The sequence below is a fragment of the Portunus trituberculatus genome, chromosome 12, assembly GCF_017591435.1.
Source record: "Portunus trituberculatus isolate SZX2019 chromosome 12, ASM1759143v1, whole genome shotgun sequence".
NCBI lineage: Eukaryota > Metazoa > Arthropoda > Malacostraca > Decapoda > Portunidae > Portunus > Portunus trituberculatus.
The window spans coordinates 4063039-4083966 of record NC_059266.1 but is presented as its reverse complement, the minus strand read 5'-3'; the positions used below and the strand labels follow the sequence as shown (position 1 = coordinate 4083966).

The window sequence follows — 20928 nt, the reverse complement described above, 5'->3', positions numbered from 1 at the left end:
AAATAATAATGTGCCATGAATACATTACATTGCACTGTTTGTGGTTAGCTGTTTGTGAAGTCCTGATGAGAGAGAGAGAGAGAGAGAGAGAGAGAGAGAGAGAGAGAGAGAGAGAGAGAGAGAGAGAGAGAGAGAGAGAGAGAGAGAGAGAGAGAGAGAGAGAGAGAGAGAGAGAGAGAGAGAGAAACTAAGTTTGTATGTGGGTGCGTTTATATGAGTAACTGTAGGTTTATAAATACATGTGGGGAAGACTACTTTGAATCTGTCGAGAGAGAGAGAGAGAGAGAGAGAGAGAGAGAGAGAGAGAGAGAGAGAGAGAGAGAGAGAGAGAGAGAGAGAGAGAGAGAGAGAGAGAGAGAGAGAGAGAGAGAGAGAGAGAGAGAGAGAGAGAGTTAGAGAGAGAGAGAGAGAGAGTGAGAGAGAGAGAGAGAGAGAGAGAGAGAGAGTGTGAGTTAGAGAGAGAGAGAGAGTGAGTTAGAGAGAGAGAGAGAGAGAGAGAGTGTGAGTTAGAGAGAGAGAGAGAGAGAGAGTGTGAGTGTGAGTTAGAGAGAGAGAGAGAGAGAGAGAGAGAGAGAGAGAGAGAGAGAGAGTGTGAGTTAGAGAGAGAGAGAGAGAGAGAGAGAGAGAGAGAGAGAGAGAGAGAGAGAGAGAGAGAGAGAGTTAGAGAGAGAGAGAGAGTGAGTTAGAGAGAGAGAGAGAGTGTGAGTTAGAGAGAGAGAGAGAGAGAGGTGAGTTAGAGAGAGAGAGAGAGTGTGAGTTAGAGAGAGAGAGAGTGTGAGTTAGAGAGAGAGAGAGAGAGAGAGAGAGTTAGAGAGAGAGAGAGAGAGAGAGAGAGAGAGAGAGAGAGAGAGAGAGAGAGAGAGTGAGTGAGTGAGTGTGTGTGTGTGTGTGCATGGGGAAGGAGTGCATGCGGTCTCACTCACAGGGTTAATATTGTATATTCATAAGAGAAGCTTTTACTGTGCAATGAATGCTACTTTTTTAACTCTTCCCCCTTGTTTTTTTTTCTGATTTGTAAAGGAATACCGAAGTGTCTGAGCTGTGAGTGAGAGTATGCAAGACAGGAGACAGTGTTGGCCACCCGCTCCCTCACTCTGTCTTATCATACAGTAACGTGTTCATGAGCATCATATTTAAGGTGTGTTCTAGGGTGTGTTTGGTCACCACATGTCAGCCAACACTGGTGGAGCGAGGGAGCCAGTGGTCATTGGCTAAGCAACACACTTAAAGATATATTTTCTCTGATATGTGTTGCACTTTAAAAGTGTAATAAAATGTACCCTTATTATAATTTATTATAATACCTTCCAAAAAACCTCAGCAAGTGGGATATGATCAAGTTTAACTAAGCAATGAACTTGTACAAAAATTGTTACTTCTAATGTACCCTCAAACAATAAGAAATGCCCGCATGAGGTTAAGTTGTACGATTATATCAGTGGTTGACATTTTGAAGAATTCCTGTTGAAAGAAGATACATGGAACAAACTGTTCCCCAGGAAAGGGAAACCAAATGCAGCAAGTTGTGGCAGTACCATCTGAGATAGATAATGAACTTGAAGGGGAAATATTAGTGAGGTTAACATTTGAATGGCAGTAGATGGTAAGTTAGTGCAGCTTTCATACACTCCTTGTGGATATCATGGTGGTGATATGTACAGTCAGTGCAAAAATAGATAACATTCTTAGTTTGGTATCAACATCCATGCACCATTTAACAAGTTTGATCTAGTTGCATGGGGGAATGGAGAATGAATATGATCTGACCTGACAACTCAAGAAAGATGGTGAGTACACTCACACATTAATGGTTTTAGTATATATTTGACAGGTGAATAATAAGCAGTTGTCTTTCATGCCTGCATTCCTTAAGGCGTGTTCATACGTGGCAATTTCCGACTAAAATTTTATGTGTGTAGAGTTAACGACTCAAAATTGGCTGGAGAAAGCAGAAAGCGACTGGAGAAGCAGTTGCAAAACAAGACCATTGTTAGTCGATTTGCGACTTTATGTTGTGACGTCATGGAGTAAGCTTTGAAAAAGTGGTCTCCAGATATAGAGATGTTAGAGTTGGTGAGGGAAAAGAACACATCTGGGACACCAGAAATGAATTATACAGTAAAAAACGCTTGTACAAGTTGCTATTTGATGAAATAGCTGCCACTCTACAAGAATGGTTTCCCTCAATGCAAGGTGTTGTTGGAGGTGAGGATTGAAGACTTGCCAGGATTTAATTTCATCGCAATTGTGCAGTCTTAAGATTAACAATTTTCTTATGAGAAATGTAAGGTAATTTAGAGTGTAGTTGACATTCCTTTCTTTCCTTCTACTTAGCCAGGGACGTATCCACAGGCATTTTCTTTTCTGCTGACTCTTCTAGTACGCCAAAAGAAGAGCAACCACATCTTCAGCATCGCCACTGGAGGAAGACATGTTGGTAGTTAGCTGTTTGTTTACATTCACTGCCTGCCAATGTGCCCACCAGTCAATACTTCCTGCGTGACACTTTCCGACAAGACGGGATGAGTCGGAAACTCTACCTATGTAAGATTTCAGTCACAAATTGGCACGTGTGAACCCGCCTTTACCTGATAAAACAAAAAGGTTTTAATTCCACACTGTCTAAAGTAACAATATAAATGGAATACTCCCATACATATAATGCATACTCCACATAAGAGCAGTTAGCAGTTGAGAGAGAGAGAGAGAGAGAGGATAACTTCATAGAAAATGTTTTAGCTAGAGATGAGATGTGAAGTTTCCAGTTTGGATTGTAAGTAAAAGACTGTGGATGTTCAGTGTAAAAGAGGAAAGTTTAGAGTCACTTTAAGGAGAGAGAGAGAGTAGTTGTCTGGAAGATTGTGCTATATTGATAGATGAAGGAATTGAGTCTGAGGCATTGGGCAATATCAAGTTTTCTCTACTCCAATCAGAAATTTGTTGAGAGATCAGCTGTTTTGTGGCGTTCCTGTGTGATTGGTTTAATTTGTGAGAGTATGGAAAATATTGTGAAGGATTAAAATGGGTAGCATGAAGTAATCAGAGGGTGAAGCAGAGAAAGAAGCCAGGAATCATCCAAGGTGGAATTTTTAGCAGTTTTTTTTTTTTTTTTTATACCATGTGGGCTTTTCACAGGAATTTATGGGCTAAAGGGGATACTTTTTAGGATACCTCCTATCTCAAAGCCCACCCGCTAGGAAACCGTTGCCCTGAGTGAGGAAGCCCAACCTGCACTCAGACCGTGGACAGGATTCGAACCTGTGCGCTTGGGGACCCCTCGGATCCCAAAGCACGCATGGTTCCACTGTACCACGGCGGAGAGAAGAGTTCAGCTTTAGATGCAGAAGAGATGGCTGTGATGCCACCAAGATGAAATAAAGGAGGATAAGATAGAGTATAGTTATTAGAGATGTTTTTGGCTAGGTGCTAGAGGTCTCGAAGGGAGTTAGATCTTAAAAGATTTTTACATTTTTCTATTAATGAAGGAGTTTTTGGCTAGTTGGTAAACAAACTTGCCATGATTTCAGGCAATAGTATAGAGTGCATGAGATTTACCCCTTACGGACTACTGCTCTATCATGTATAGCAAAAGAACAGGCTTTGTTAAACCAATGATTGGAAGGTTTAGGTAAAAAATGTGAGGAATGTACACTCCATGCCAGCCAGTATCACTGAAGTTATGTGCTCAGCACAAAAGATGGGTCTCTGACACAGAAGTAGTCATTTCAAGGAAATCAAGAGCTGAAAATTTCCAATCATGCAGTCTACATCAAAATTAAGAATATAATAATACTCCTTACTAATGCATGGAATGGGTTAGGTGAAATCATAGTACATCACAAAAAGTAAATATAAACCAAGAAAGAGAGAAGCTATTAAGACCAGAGGATAAGGAAAGACGCACCCCAAGAAATGTGTTGTGCACCTCATTACTGAACTTATAAGATTATGTACTTATAATCATGTAAAACAAATAAATTAACTAAATTAAAATCTCGAGAAGCTACTATACAAGTAAAAAAAAAAAAAAAAAAAAACAATGCAATGATAGGATAAGAAAAATATACAGTTCTACAAAAAGAACTTTAATTGTTCACTTAGAGAGCAAAGGTCATATACTCATAATTATTTGATGAAGAAGAATGGATCAGTATATCAAGTGGAAAAAATTCCAGAACCTCAAAGTTCAGAGAAATTTAGATTCACATTAAACAATAATCTAAAGAAATATGAATTAGATTAGAAAGTGACAAGCATTTAATTTAACCAGTGGAATAATGTAAGAGCTGTGCCTATTGACTACTGGCGAGTGTACACCCTCTTGGCGGTCTTCCCACAGCAGGTCATGGCCTGGAAAGATAGAGGCCAATGTCGAGGACATGCACACACAGGTAAGGACACAACTCCACTCATACACTATAGTACTATCCTATGTATACCACTGCCCTTAGAAAAAAAATCTACAAATGACAGAGGATAAAGGCACTGCCAGGAAAAGTATCCAAGTGTTACAATCTGAACTTTAAAAGTCTACAAGTGTTAAGTTAAATATGTTTATATTCAACACTACAAAGCCCAATAACTACAATAGTACCCTACTTTTATCCTTCAAAAAATCTATTCAAAGTGTCTACCCTATATATGTACCACTACTACTACAAACTACTGAAACCCAACTGTTATGACTTAATTATTAGTCTCCACACCATGATTTTACAATAAAGCAACAGTTATTATTGTAGTAGACTTCACAGTTATTACCTGAGTAATACCAGCAGGGGTGAACTCAACAGTTGCATTGCCAGACTTGCCTGCCATGGTAAAGGTGCCAGTCAAGGTGGAGCCAGACAGGTTCATGTTGAGCTGCAAAACAAAATGTGTGTTAAGAATGGCAGGAAGATATCTCCCTCCAGTGTGAGTGTGTACTTGATTCAGAAGGTCATTTTCACCAGACAGGAATGAAAAGCAAGGTGTACTTATTAGGAGAGCCATAAGAGTTTGAAGGAAACATATAGGGAGATTAAAGACCTAGGAATAGCATGTGCAGGGAAACATAAGAATGATGAACATCAGGGAAGAGTTCATCTGTCATCTGTGACCTTTAGAAGTGTGACACCTAAATCATCCAACACCACTGAATAAATGTACTCATGTAATATAAAATGATGATGATGATGCAACTGATAGCAATGCATGAAAGTGTGTTGATAATAAAGTCAGAACTGAATGACAAAGATTACCCGATATAAAAAGACCAAATTGCAGATACGTATATTACTTGATGAAAATATGCATGCAAGAATTTAGTAGGAAAAACTGGTAAAAAATCCAGCAAGATGCAAGCCATCATAATGAAGTTCAAGATAAGAGTTAAGGTTATGACAGTAAGGTCAAAGTGTTATTAATTATCAATAAATGGAGAAAATTAAGTGAAAAATAATTTGAAAAGATACAGGTAAGATTATACAAAATGGGCATTAAAATGGAATTGAGGAGAATAGAGAGTAATATACAGATATTTGATGACTGACAATGGAAAGGAATGACAAGGGCCATTTCCAGCTTTGTGGGGGCCCCAGGCAAGATGCTGTTTAGGGGGCCCTAGATAGATAGGTAGGTATGTATTTGTTTCATTTATCCCTGAGGGGTTTATCAAACTGTGATAAAGCGATTCCTAGCCCTTTAGATGGTCTACAAAGATGCAAGAAACTATTAAACTTCACATTTATCTACTTTACATCTATTTCAAAGTGCAAAGCTACCTTGGGGGGCCCCTGTTGGCTTGGGGGCCCTAGGCAATCACCTAGTTCACCTATAGCTAGAAATGGTCCTGGGAATGACTGTAGATTATAATTAGAATTAAATACAAAATAAATAAAACTATGATACTGCTAGAAGTGTGATGGGGGACGGGGGACGAAGGACAGTGATATGGACGGTAGAACCGAAAAAAAGGAGAAAAAAGCCCAACCAAAAGATGACTAAGGATGACAATGGATTACAAAATGGAAGTGTGTGTGTGTGTGTGTGTGTGTGTGTGTGTGTGTGTGTGTGTGTGTGTGTGTGTGTGTGTGTGTGTGTGTGTGTGTGTGTGTGTGTAATTCACCTCGGTCGCCTGCTGGTCACCCAGCCAGTCTTCCCCATTACGGAGCGAGCTCAGAGCTCATAGATTGATCTTTGGGTAGGACTGAGACCACATCAACACACAACACACACCGGGAAAGCGAGGCCACAACCCCTCAAGTTACATCCCGTATCTATTTACTGCTAGGTGAACAGGGGCCACACATTAAGAGGCTTGCCCATTTGCCTTGCCGCTTACTGGGACTCGAACCTGGCCCTCTCGATTGTGAGTCGAGCGTGCTAATGACTACACTACGCGGTATGTAATTCACCTATTCACCTCAGTCGCCTGCTGGTCACCCAGCCAGTCTTCCCCATTATGGAGCGAGCTCAGAGCTCATAGACCGATCTTCGGGTTGGACTGAGACCACAACACACTCCACACACCGGGAAAGCGAGGCCACAACCCCTCGAGTTACATCCCATACCTATTAATTGCTAGGTGAACAGGGGCAACACATTAAGATGCTTGCCCATTTGCCTTGCTGCCTCCGGGACTCGAACCTGGACCCTCTCAAATGTGAGTCGAGCGTGCTAACCACTACACTACGTGGTGTGTGTGTTTCACTGTTTGATCTCCTGCAGTCTCTGACGAGACAGCCAGACGTTACCCTACGGAACGAGCTCAGAGCTCATTATTTCTGATCTTCGGATAGGCCTGAGACCAGGCACACACCACACACCGGGACAACAAGGTCACAACTCCTCGATTTACATCCCGTACCTACTCACTGCTAGGTGAACAGGGGCTACACGTGAAAGGAGACACACCCAAATATCTCCACCCGGCCGGGGAATCGAACCCCAGTCCTCTGGCTTGTGAAGCCAGCACTCTAACCACTGAGCTACCAGGCACGCACGCGCGCGTGTGTGTGTGTGTGTTTGGTACTACATGATAGCTGATAAGACTTTCAATAAGCTGAAATGTGAAACATGATATTTTCAGTGACAACATACAATGCTTGCCTCATCTAAGGACAGTAAACATTTGCTACACAATACAGACATGAAATCTTTGAAACTATGTATATTTGGTACAGGTAACTAACAAAATAAGATACTTGAATTACTAATGGTATTTGGACAGAAGATTTGAGGTGGTCTTCAGAGGGTGATTTTCTAAGCAAATAAGCTTATGGTATACATATCAAATAAGTATATAAAATTATTATAGTTTTGCAAGGAGAAAAACTTCTAGTCAGAGCCTCAGAGGTTCTCAATCTTTTTGCTGTGTACCCTTTCACCACCTGCCATGTACTCTAATTAAAAAATTGCCTGACTTAAAAGAAGCATTCCAAACAACAAGTAATGTGACTGCTTAGAATAGGTAACAGGTGCACCCCACTGCATTTTGTGCTTCCCTGAGCAGTTCCAAGTAATTAAGAATATAAATATTTAAAATTATCTTTAGTTTCAGTTGTCATCCTTGAACCTCTGAAATTTTCTTCCTGGTAGAGAATCCTCTAAGTAGTAGAGGTCATAATATTTCAAGTTTAAAATAACATAACATGAATAATAAATTAACTTCTGGAGGAAATAATATCACCAGTGTAACCTTCAATAGCCAAGAGACTAAAGGTGATTTCATGAAGAAAAACAGGTGTGGCAGCTGATAGGAAGGAATTACTGAAAAGAGAGGCACAGAAGCGGAGATAGCAGAATGAGAAGTTCATGAAAATAGCTTCAAGGCAGCAGGATGAGAAGAGCTATGACAGACCATGATGATGATTTTAAGAAAAGAGTGACAAGATAAGATTTGCAACTTACAAGGAGCAAAAATTTCTAGTGCCATGCAATCAATTGACACTGATAATGAAGTTGATAAATGTGTACTTCACTGAAACATAACAAGGGCATCCTTTCCTGAGACAAATGGCACAAGTTAACCTAACATTTAATAATGCGTCTAATCACAGAAACTTGGTCAGTGGACTGAAAATTTGAAATATTTCAACATAACTGTGCCAGTAGGAAAGGTCTTAATGCTAAATAACTGAAACTGCAACAACAGATTTTCAGATCCTCAAATATGTCATTTTCCCTTTCAAAAGACGAAATCAGTAAAATGTACTCCTTATTGCTTTACAGGAAACCTAGCAAACTTTAAGATCAGTTTATACTGGCCACCTCTAAATGCACCGCTGGAGACAGTGGAAACTACCCTGAGTCCTTGACTGCCGAGACCTCACATTGCTGCAACTTGAGCACCTGCCCTGTGCACATCTAGCAATAGTTCCTATTCACATTTTGTTGTGGACACACCCATGGCCTTCAAGATCACGATCCCCCTCAGTGACACGCTGACATTACCTAGGACTACCTGTATACCTGTAAGTGTAAGAGGTGACCCTACGTATATCTCTTGTCCCCAGCCCCAGGATGACTGGCTCACCGTGTACTCAATGCCGCCGGGCAGGCCAGCCTTGGAGTCCTTGCCCAGAGTGATAGTGTTGGTGAAGTCCTTGTCGCCTGCAATGGTCTTCACTATCAGATCATTGCCATTCTGGCTTACCTCCAGTTGTGGCTTGGCCTGCTCTAGCCTGGCGATCCTGTCAGCGGGAATACCTGTGGGAAGAATGTACGGATGAGCCTCTGCGGGTTGTAATGTACTTACGTGCAATCGTGCATGACTGATTTAGACTGCCTGTTGACTGGGTGAACCTTCCCGCCAAGTCAATGCGCCGTAGAGGCGTGCGCCGCGGCGCCATTACAATATTGTCAGCCTGAGTCTAAAACAGCCACACATGATTATTTCAGTAACCTTACATTGCACATAAATCTCATGACATATATTGGCTTTAAAGTTAATTTCTACAATATGTAACTTCTACAATAATGTAACTTCCATTAAAATTTATTACATAGGGTATGCTTCTCTCCTATTGGTCACATGTGTCTGGCAATGTGAGTGTGAAGGCATTCACTTAACGCAATGCGGAAGTTGTAACCTGTTAATATATTTGGTTTGGATTATCCTGTTTTTTTTTCAACAATTGAAATGAGAAACAAAAACCTCTCTTACTAATAAGGAAAACTACTTAATTCTGTAAAGGTTAGAGAACTCGATATACTATGAAAATATTGTCTGGTTTAGCAAATGGACCATAGTGAGCAGTCTAATAACCGAGATTTAACAAAATTACGTTTCGAACTCGCAGGGAAAAATAGCAAATTAATCACAAATAAGAAAATTATATTGCAGCTGAGTGCAGTACCGCGTGAATATCTACACATACCATGATTTTGTTACCTACATACCTCAATAAGCGCCAAACTATAAACGGTCTCACTTTCAAGCAAAATTTCCATCGTCAAATCTATCCATTTGTTTTCTTTTTCACTCTCCTGGAAATTAGCACATGGCGACCAGTCTAGGTGTACATGATGAGTGTGCTTGTGGTGATGACTATGTAAACGGCGCAGCGCGCCGCGCTGATTCAGAGGCCAACGACTTTGGTCAACTGAAACCCTGGACTCCTGGAGCTTTTGAGACACACACACACACACACACACACACACACACACACACACACACACACACACACACACACACACACACACACACACACTTAGAGGAATCCGTCTGTCTCATTTGTGAATAGAGAGCTTTGCAAAATGCAGGTACATACATGAAGAAATATTCGATTTGGTTTTTGGCACACGTGCAAGAGAAACTGAATTTACGGGCGAGTCTTTATGATAAATTTTCACATACCATCAAAAAGAAAGAAAAGAAAAGGAATTATATATATATATATATATATATATATATATATATATATATATATATATATATATATATATATATATATATATATATATATAGTCAGTAACATGATGACAACAACAATGATTATAATAACAATAAAAAAAACAATGATAGTAATAATAATAATAATAATAATAATAATAATAATAATAATAATAATAATAGATAGTAATAATAATGAAAGTAATCGTAACATCAATAATAACATGATGGAATTAGTTGACAGCTGCTTCACGAGTAGCACTAGCTGTTTCAAAGAGAGAGAGGGGCGTACCAACAGCAGCCAGCCACTCCCCGTAGTTCTCGTTGCTGGAAAGCACGTATTTGCCGGCGATGGACATGATGGTGGTAGTGGTGGAGGCGAACAAGTGCGTGCGGGAAGACCTTCGGATGCGACTTCTGAAGCCAGAGTGAGAGACTGGCTTCGCATGAACGTAATTTATACCTCATTCCCTCCTACCTTCCCCAAGACCCTCCCACAGTATCTTCCCCGCGCCGCCCCCAGCCACATGAAGGGGGCAGAGCAGTATTTAGATAAAAGACGCATTGTGTTGATGCCCTGCCGCCACTCCACTCCGACGGCGGCGGTTAGGTGCTGAAGGTCACTCAACTGAAGGAGTGTTCGGTCATTTGGGTCACTGTTTGGAGGAGAGCGATAAGGGCGTTGTGTAGTGATAAGCCATCGAACCATGATACTTGCTGCCCTTCCTTATCTCATGCTCACTCATCTCTCATACTCTTTTTCCTCACTCGAAAAGGCCCTGTTCCTCCGCCCCTTCCGTCCCCATCTCTATCTAACTCGGTCCTCATCTTATCTCTCTCATCGTTCTCTGCCCCTCCCCACAATAAAAAAAATGTTCTTTCCCACCACCTCTCCATTTAGATGCACTCTAGTCACCTCCCCTTCCTCCCCCACCTGTTATCTCCGACTCCTTTCTCGTCCCCTCACTGCCTCCCTGACAGGTGAATCATGAGTCACACCCGTTGCCAGTCTATATATTTATCTACAACAGAGGTTCTTATTAGATTCCTTATCACGTAGCTTGCTCTTAAAGCGATGAGAAACTGCCTCATTCAGAATAATCAGAAATTTTTTTCTTATTGATTGAACTCTATTTACTTATATATATATATATATATATATATATATATATATATATATATATATATATATATATATATATATATATATATATATATATATATACACAGTAGGAGAGGTAGTAGACACCTACTCCCTGCGAGATCTAATAGCACTAGTTCAGGGGGTGCTGTGAACTTTCCATTAAAGCTAGTTGTGATCTCGCTGAACGTTTCCCTTTGTGTCTCACAACTCAAGGGGATAGTCACAGCCTGCCCTCTAATGACAACTCTCCTTCTTCACAAAAAAATTACATGTACTTACCACACACAAAAAAAAAAAAAAAAAAAAAAAAAAAAAAAAAAAATCCAGCCTCGGAGTCCCCTTCTGGGACTGATTCTATTTTAAACTTTAAGGGAACTGGCATTCCATGTGGATCTTTTTATAAACTTTTGTTGCCCTTGGTCAGCTTTTCCTCTTGCATAAAGAAAATTACACACACACACACACACACACACACACACACACACACACACACACACACACACACACACACACACACACACACACACACACACACACACACACACACACTACACAGCACAACATAACAATACACAGCACACAACACAACACAACACAACACAACACAACACAACACACACACACACACACACGAGATTATAAACCATCATCACCTGTCTCTACTGTACGCACCCTCTCACCTTATACTTCCCTCTTCAGAGCAGCTTTTCTCTCTCCCAAGATGCTGTTAGACTAGCGATCTATTGCTACAGTAATATCAAAGGCACGCCATTATGATCTGCACCTTTTTTTTGCAGGTACGCGAGCATACATCATTAATTACGACACTACTGAAAGAGCTATTACACTAATTTTATTTCTTTACTTTATCTATTTTTGTTATTATTATCATTTTTGTTATTATTATCATTATTATTATTATAATTATTATCATTATCACCATTATCATTGTTATCATTATATATTACAACTGTTTATACATTTGAACAGTTCGATGGAGGAAGTGAGACTTCAGGGGAACTGTTCCCGTGAAGAAGCCACAAACGAAACCGGTCGGGGGATATACTCATCTTCTATCATAATCATAATAATAATAATAATAATAATAATAATTTCTACTATTATCATTACTATTATTATTATTATTATTATTTCATTTGGTTATTATATTTGTAATATATATCATATCTGTTTTGATACCAGTACACTTATTTTACTACCGCGTGCCAGACTTTGCAAATGAGAAATTCTAAAAATACACTGAAAAGCTGATATACTTCACACCTGCAAGTCTTTTGGCCAATCACTCTCCTTCCTCACGTGAGCGGCCATTCCAGCAGCCAATCAACTACCTTCCCGCCGGTGAACAAGCTCCTGTTAACCAATGGGAGACTAGTTACTATCTCTTTTCAGAGGGCGTTAACTTTTTCGAACTTTGACTGCCTTTCTGTCAACGAATGAATAACAGGAGGGAGATAACTGGCGCCTTTTCACTTCAAGGTCACATACGCTGACCGTCCATAGATCATCTGAGTTTTGTGGCATAGCGGTTTGTCTTTGTCTGTCAGTCATGTCATTATTCTCCTTATCACGGGCCGCCTGCATTTTTCCAATTGTATTTCATTGTTTTTTAATGTTTCGTAGCAACCTGGCGAAGCAAGGTCATGGGTGTCGTCTGAGTGTTGGCAACTGTAAACTGCCACGTCATTCTGCCCTATCTCTTTCCTCCCCCGATTCCCGGTTCCTGATCCCCGGCCCTCTCTCTCTCTCTCTCTCTCTCTCTCTCTCTCTCTCTCTCTCTCTCTCTCCAAACGAGATACAAACAAACAGCAGATAACAACAACAACAACAATAACAATAATAATAATACTGATAATAATAATAATGGAGGTGAAAAGAAACAGGTGCAGGGCGGTGAGTTTATTCCCGACTAGTTTCGCTGTAAACTCACCGCCCTGCACCTGTGTTTCTTTTCACCTCCTCCTCCAACTTGTCTGTCTGATCAATAGTAATAATAATAATAGAGAGAGAGAGAGAGAGAGAGAGAGAGAGAGAGAGAGAGAGAGAGAGAGAGAGAGAGAGAGAGAGAGAGAGAGAGAGAGAGAGAGAGAGAGACAGACAGACAGACAGACAGACAGACAGACAGACAGACAGACAGACAGACAGACAGACAGACAGACAGACAGATAGATAGATAGATAGATAGATAGATAGATAGATAGACAGACAGATAGACAGACAGACAGACAGACAGACAGACAGACAGACAGACAGACAGACAGACACAGACAGAAAGACAGACAGGGTGGATAAGTAGAGTGAGTTCATCGGCGCCGTTCGACTAAAATTAGACAAGATATCAGTTATCAGAAACGGCGGGGAAGATGGAAAAGTTGTACGTAGTAGTAGTAGTAGTAGTAGTAGTAGTAGTAGTAGTAGTAGTAGTAGTAGTAGTAGTAGTAGTGTGAAAAAAAAGAGTAAAAGTAGGAGGAGGAGGAGGAGGAGGAGATGCTACTATCAAAGGAGAAATAAAGAAAGGTAAGCAAACTTGACAATTACATAATAATAATAATAAAAAAAACACACCACACCACATTACACCATTCCACATCACATCACACAATACTATACAATACAATATAATACAATACAACACAATACAATACGCAACACAACACAACACACAAAGTTAAGCATGGTATTATACACGTGATCAGGATAAAAAGAGTTGAAGTTATCACATTGCCTGTGGTTTTGCCTGCATCAGGATACTGGCATGCGTGGAGATGAGTCATGTAACGAGAGTCTGAGTGGCGGAGTGGGGGAGGTGAGCAGCGGGCGTCGTGTGGTGAGGCGGGCAGCACGTGTGGGTAGGAGACATGGGAGAAGAGAGAGGTGCTCGTGATGCAGCATAAAGCGTTGTGATGCTGTGACCAGCAGTGATGCAGCGATAAGAAAAGAAAAGATCACTTCACTTTCATGTGCCATGAGTTACCAGCGTGGCCTGTGTGTGCCTCATCACCTTGACCGCTGCTTGACCAACATATCTCACGCCTGACGCTGCCTTATGTTATCCATTACAAACACCTCTCCAAGTGTAGGATACGGCCGCTCACTTCGCTGAGGCCCATGTCATCAATACGACAAAAGTCACGTTCCCCTTTATATAAGTATAGCGAAGAGAGCACTTTTCTATGAATTAATATTAAGACACTTATGCGGTCTACAGTGGCTAACACTGATAGGCCCTTATGTCAGAATGAGGTTAACGTTTTCTTGTTTACCTAAGAAGACAACAACACTCTTCAAAAAGGTCATTACATAAGGCGTCTTTATCCTGCATCATCTACCTCTGACAAAAAAAGAGGACATGAGGCTGGTCACGTCGCGTCTGCCTGCGAGTCTACATCTGGGATCAATGATGATAAGTTGTTTCTCAGTCATGCTGAACATTCTTAGCAGATTTCTTTAATAATTTTAATGGCCTAGGAAGTAGGACAAAGGGGCTAAATATTAAACATACATACTTATGATCCTTACATCATCAACTGTTGAACAGAAACAGGAGTACGACAAACACGAAGATGGCCAGTTTATTTTCAAAGGTGTTTTTATAATCCTCTTTTGAAATACTTTTTAAGTCGTACGCAAATGGAAACACAAACAAAACAAGAGTTACAGAATTTATCAGTAAAAGAAGACGGAAACGTGAAGATGCTAGTTATCAAAACCTTTTCATAGCAACAGGAAATGTTTCACCAAAATCCCTAAGAGACGATGACCAAGATCCAGTAGGTAGGCAGAAGATAGCCAGGGGATCTTCCGTTACGAAACCCATATTGGCGACCAGAGAGAAGGATGAGGAAGAGATGTGCTTCAGAATCTTTCTTTTTAGGATAGACTTCAGAGCTGAAGATAGCATTGATGAAGAGATAACGCAGGAACAAGATAAATAATCCAGTGTGAAGTTGTTACCAAATCACCAAATATCTAAACTTTAGAGACAAGAAATGGCAAAGAAACCGCCAGGAAGGAGCAGATAGAGAAGGGAGAGCTGAGGAAGGACAATGGTTGGATACTTTTTTTTGGTGGATGGCAAAATTATCGAGAAGAATGCAAACTGGCAGGTTTTTTTTTTTTTTTTTTTAACTTTCCTATATTTGAAATTGATTGTCAAAATGGAAGACAAGTTTGACATGATTTTGGGTCGAATGACTACATGGAGTTTTGTGTAATTTTAGATTTGTTTAACAATATTTTTGTGTATAACTAAGATTTCTAGACCTGCATAAATCAAGTCTGCCACACGCTCGTGCAGCGCTCACTTCTTTTCCCATTGACGATAAGATTAATGAAATTTAATGAATTTTAATTCCACAATGCTAGGTGGGTAAAAAAAAAAATTACATTACTCAACGTTATCAAGCACTAAAAATTAACGGCCAAGTAATACGATTATACGTTTCTATAAAATGTGGTATAGATTTACCGTCTACATGGAGAAAGTGTTCTTTTAATAATAAAGTTGATAGTGTTATCAATATTTTCTTATTCCAATAAACTAAGAAATTAAATTACAAGGGAAAAAATAACTGCTTATTTTCTTTAAGCAAAACACACAAGTCATCGGAAATAAAATCAACAAATGAAAACTACTGATTATGAAAAGAAAAAACCCGCACAATGTGATATCTTTATCCATTATCCTGCATCAATACTTTTTACTGTTTTTTTGTGTGTGTGTGTGTGTGTGTGTGTGTGTGTGTGTGTCAGCGGTGATTCACACGGAAGCCAGGGAAGGAGGGAGGGCGGTTGACACACACACACACACACACACACACACACACACACACACACACACACACACACACACACACACACACAATCGTTAAGCCTTATTTACGTATCACTAGTCAGCCAAAATGCTATTGAGTCCCGAATAAATGGCTGGACAGTGTACTTAATGGGGGCAAGATGAGACAATCAGCCTTATCTCCTGTAGCCACACAGACAATTACCGTGACAGCCTATTGAACAAATATGCCTAAGTATCTTGCAGGTGTATTAACTTATGAGACATATGCAGATAAGAGATAACCGGGGCAATTAAGTGGTCAGTTATCTAATTCGTGCGAAGACAGCTGAAGATCCAATATAAAAGTATAACGTAACTTAACAAGAGTAAGAAATAAACCGATGCTTTTTTTTTTTCCATCTGTTATCTAGCTGTAGTTTAAGTTAATGGTGTTCAAGCCTAATTAAGTTAATACAAGTCTAACATGAATATGAGCAGCCACTAAATGGTTTCTTTGAGGCTGGTGTGGAGGTAAAACCGGTGCTAGCTGCTAATGCCACAAGAGGAGTGGAGGAAGCCACGCGAGTGCTTAACCCTTCTACTGCTAATACCGCAGTTCTCGCTTCATTCATTCAGGTAACTTTGGACACCTTGCGCAGACAAGAAGAAAACGAAACAAAAGATAAAGGAAAATTTTATATATAGGGTATATTGGATATACTTTACAGGGTATATTGGGACTTGCAAGCATCATGTAAAAGATATTTCGTGAAAACAAAAAAAACAAAATAATAATAATGATGCTAATTAAAGCAAGAACTAAAAGAAACATGGTGGTGAAGGGAATCTGACCAGTTAAATTGCACAATTTAACCCTTAAATCTACTTACGTATATGGTATGTAAATAATACTATTCCTTACGGTTTATCTATGTTTATTAATTAGTCTTAATTATGATCAAAGGTAAAATAATAGAAATATAGAAAAAAAAACATTTGAAAGGACCTTTAACATTTACGTATTTACAGCGCAAATCAGCGGTTGGGACGAATGGTGTGAAAGTGAAAATTTCGTGTAAATTCAGTTAAATTCATATATTTTTAATCATGTACACACACACACACACACGGCCCGGTAGCTCAGTGGTTAGAGCGCTGGTTTCACAAGCCAGATGACCGGGGTTCGATTCCCCGGCTGGGTGGAAATATTTGGGCGTGTCTCCTTTCACGTGTAGCCACTGTTCACCTAGCAGTGAGTAGGTACGGGATGTAAATCGAGGAGTTGTGACCTTGTTGTCCCGGTGTGTGGTGTGTGCCTGGTCTCAGGCCTATCCGAATATCGGAAACAATGAGCTCTGAGCTCGTTCCGTAGGGTAACGTCTGGCTGTCTCGTCAGAGACTGCAGCAGATCAACAGTGAATTACACACACACACACAGAGAGAGAGAGAGAGAGAGAAAGGGGTTGATGGGGGAGGGAGGGAGGTAACAAGGACACCAAGAGAGTACAGAGCCAAGACGCCTGTACATAAATCCTACACCCGCAACATCTACGTACCTCGGCGTCTTATTTCTACCAAACTTGTGTAGATGAAGTTAATGGGTTTTTAAGAGTGTTTTATATATTCTAATGTTACTTTAAGAAGAATTATGGACCAATGATGATAAAAACATCTCCATGGTCTTTCAATATTAGTTATGATGAGAATAAACTATATCAACGTTCATACGAACCTTGAATTTAATACTTACACAAAAGGAACCACAAAGATGCGAATACTACACAGCATATACAGTAAATCTACGAGGTATAACTACGTAAGACCATATTCTGAAACACTTCTTCGCCCCCACCTCCATGTACATTTAAATACTAGTCGAAGCCTCACGTGATTTCAAGGATGTCTTGATGATTAAAGACATAACAAGATTACTTCATTATTAATAGGAGCAACAAGTTTGAAACCTCGACTAATGATCCCTGTGATTTTTAAAAGTCATGGTGAGAGTAAAAGCGTTTCTGAACATGGGCCTTTGTACCACACTTAAGCTACAGGTGAAAGTGTTTAGCTCCTGAGGTGTTTACAGACGAAGGGCCGCACCTGGGAACACTCCACGTCGTTCCAGCGGCCGGTGTTGGAGTACACTTCAGTACACAGGCCCGCTCCGCCGTTCGGTTCCCCTTCGTTCCAGTTGGTGAAGTTGAGCCGCAGACCGTCTATCCACCGTTGTCCTGGCGGAGGAATACTTACACGTCAGCACGCGTACTACTTTGTCTGCCCCGGACAAGGTGTTCGTGGCTACCAAAACTTTATATGACATGAACATCTACTAATCTTTATTCAGTGTATGGTAAGTCAACTGAAAAGATTAGCATATGATATGTGAGGGATAAGTGTAATATATTAAAAGTAAACGAGTGTGGTTATATAGCTCATGGCAACTAAACTTTCGAAGCCTTTCACAGCGCCACCCGAACCTTGAAACTGCGACTTGTGAAACCGAAGCAATGCACTGGAAACATTGTTCTCAATTTTTCTCCTTTCTTGTTCTCTCGCGGCACTTCCTATATTCTATTTCACGTCTTCCTATATAATGTAAGCTCTCCTCTCCTATAGTTTCACTACTTCCATATCCCTTCTATCTTTTTTGGTTCGAGGCCGAAATAGAGCAAGGATCAATGTTCCCTTACGTTTCAATGCTTTAGCTTCATTGTTTTCAATGCGTTCTAAAAGAGTTCTAAGAACATTTCATGATCCAAGTGATAATTTGGCAATGATTATGCATCATTAATAAAGAAAATATATGAGAACCCTCTAATCATCTCTGTTGTCTTTAGAAGCAGTCCTTGTGAGAACTTCAGTGTCTTGAAATATGAATTTAACTTTTTAGAGTTGTGTGTATCCTTCATTGACATTTAAAGCACTTTAAATAAATTGCTTGCATGGTTAGAGAGAGAGAGAGAGAGAGAGAGAGAGAGAGAGAGAGAGAGAGAGAGAGAGAGAGAGAGAGAGAGAGAGAGTTAATTATGTTTTCTCTGCTAAATAGTCATTCAAAGACTGTGCATAACAAAAAAAGGAGAAAATGTAACAAGCTGCATGTGATTATGTGGATAAAAAAGTTGGTGTAGCAATAGTGAAGAGGATGAAGTTTACCGTGTTCCTCCCGCAGCAGTCCAATCCACACGGCTTGGGTCACGTCGTGAAGCGCCATGGTGAGCAGTGTCATCTCCGCCCCAGAGATAATGGAGGTCAGGTCACCGCCCTCCAATAGACACCTGGGAGGAATGCAATGACTGAGTGACTGACTGACTATTTGATTGACTGACTGACTAAATGGTTATTTAATTGACACATACCGGCTATGATTGACTGATTAAGTGACTGATTACCTTGCTATTCGATTGACTAACTACTCAACTGACTGACTGACTGCCTTTCTGCATGAATGATTAATTGACTGACTGCCTGACTGCCTGTGTAACTGACTGACGCATGCATACAACCCCCCCTCTCTCTCTCCCACTAGTGTCCTCACGTGTAGCGAGCGTCGTGCCAGGGCTTAGGGTCCCTCACCACCAGATAGCAGTTGGGACCTCCGAAGTCTAACCAGCGCTTATCAGGACAAGAATCACTGGACGTCCTCACTGCTGTCCCCTCTGCTGTTGCTGCTGTTGCGTCTGTGTGTGTGGAAGAGGCTGTTCTCTCTCTCTCTCTCTCTCTCTCTCTCTCTCTCTCTCTGATTCATGTTCTCAAGAAAACATTTTCTCTTGTTCATAATGTAGAAATTTCGTTAATTCGTCACTACAACCGAAAAAAAAAATATAAATAAATAAAACCCCGTGTAACTTTAACTAGAGCCCTTTAAAAATAATCGAGATGCGGCGCAGAAGTGTTTTAAAAAATGGTTCTCTGTCTCACCTAGATGGCAGATGAAGGGTAGCGTGACGAGGCAAGGACGCACCACCCACTGCCCTGAGGAGGCGCTGAGAGCTGCGCATCCCCCGCTACTCTCTCTGCTGGTATCGGAGGACCAGTGAGAGTGCAGCAGCGGCCACCCACTCGACCACCTGAAGGCTTCGTGCTCCTGATGGGGAAGAGAAGAGAGAACGAATGCTGTGGTTTCTTATGTCCTGTTAGTAGTTGTAGTGCTGAGTTATTTGAGTTAAAATAGATATAAACAATTTACATCTTAAAACAAATACACAGACAAACTAGCATTCTAATCATTAATAAACTGGATCTCATTTTAAACTCCTAAAGGTGTAGAAGGAACAGCTTACTTCCTCATAACGCAGTCCCAGCCACGCCTCCTGCAGCTCAGCCTCCATCACCGCCACCCACACTGCCGCAGCCTGCGTCTTGGTAAGGGCCGTGGCCAGGTGCGCCCCCTCCCTGCTACAGGTGTCCTCTGCCTCCTGTCAGGTAGAAAAGATTAAGGAGGCAATAGATAAACAGGTTAATCAAAGAGTGTGATTGCCTTTCATAATATGCAGCGCTATTTGACTGATTATATCGACTGGCTGATTGACTGACTGACAGATTTATTTATTGATTAGCTGATTTACTCGTACAAACTGACTGACTTACAGACTACTTACTGATCACCATACTAACTAGCAACTGACTTACTGACGACTACTTGATCGACTGGATTAGTAAGTGACATTTAACTAACTAAATAACTGATTGACTTATTGAATGGTTGACTAACTGACTGATATTTTCAAACACTTTACAATGTTATCACAAGGGAAGTACATCAATGGTATATGTGCAGATAAACAAGCAACCCATTACCAAGACTATGCTTAAGGGCAACTTAAACATAAACATGCATAGCTAGAAAATGAAAGCAAATAAAAAGAAAAGAAAATGAAGTGTCAACCAAAATACATATGGAGGACATTAAACATACTGACAAATTGAATGATTGTTGAATTGTTGAATTTTCCACGCACCTGCCAGGGGAGTGGGGTGAGGACGTGGCGGTAGCAGTGTTCACCCCGCCTCAAGTAGTGACTGTGGGGCAGAGGGCAACTCTGGGAGGGAGAGGGAGAGGGCCAAGAAGGGGAGGGAGAGGATGAGGGCGAGGGAGAAGTGGAGGGAGAGGGTGAT

At 40.6% G+C, this 20928-nt stretch overlaps 1 protein-coding gene across 2 annotated transcripts in view; it reads right to left on the bottom strand.

The window, feature by feature from the left end:
• Positions 1 to 8576: 8576 nt before the first annotated feature.
• The window catches only part of LOC123502771 (macrophage mannose receptor 1-like), a 26869-nt gene continuing 14517 nt past the window's right edge, over positions 8577 to 20928 (bottom strand). The window contains exons 19-25 of one of the 2 annotated variants that reach the window (XM_045252022.1): positions 20772 to 20928; positions 20094 to 20228; positions 19732 to 19897; positions 19349 to 19490; positions 18967 to 19088; positions 17914 to 18044; positions 8577 to 8688 (exon numbers count right to left, since the gene is read on the bottom strand). The exon at positions 20772 to 20928 is cut by the window's right edge and continues 22 nt beyond it. In XM_045252022.1, the coding sequence (XP_045107957.1) occupies positions 8659 to 8688; positions 17914 to 18044; positions 18967 to 19088; positions 19349 to 19490; positions 19732 to 19897; positions 20094 to 20228; positions 20772 to 20928 (883 nt within the window). In that variant the 3' untranslated portion in view covers positions 8577 to 8658. Of the gene's footprint in view, positions 8689 to 17913; positions 18045 to 18966; positions 19089 to 19348; positions 19491 to 19731; positions 19898 to 20093; positions 20229 to 20771 lie in introns of those variants that run through there. The other variant, XR_006674219.1, reaches the window with a different exon arrangement.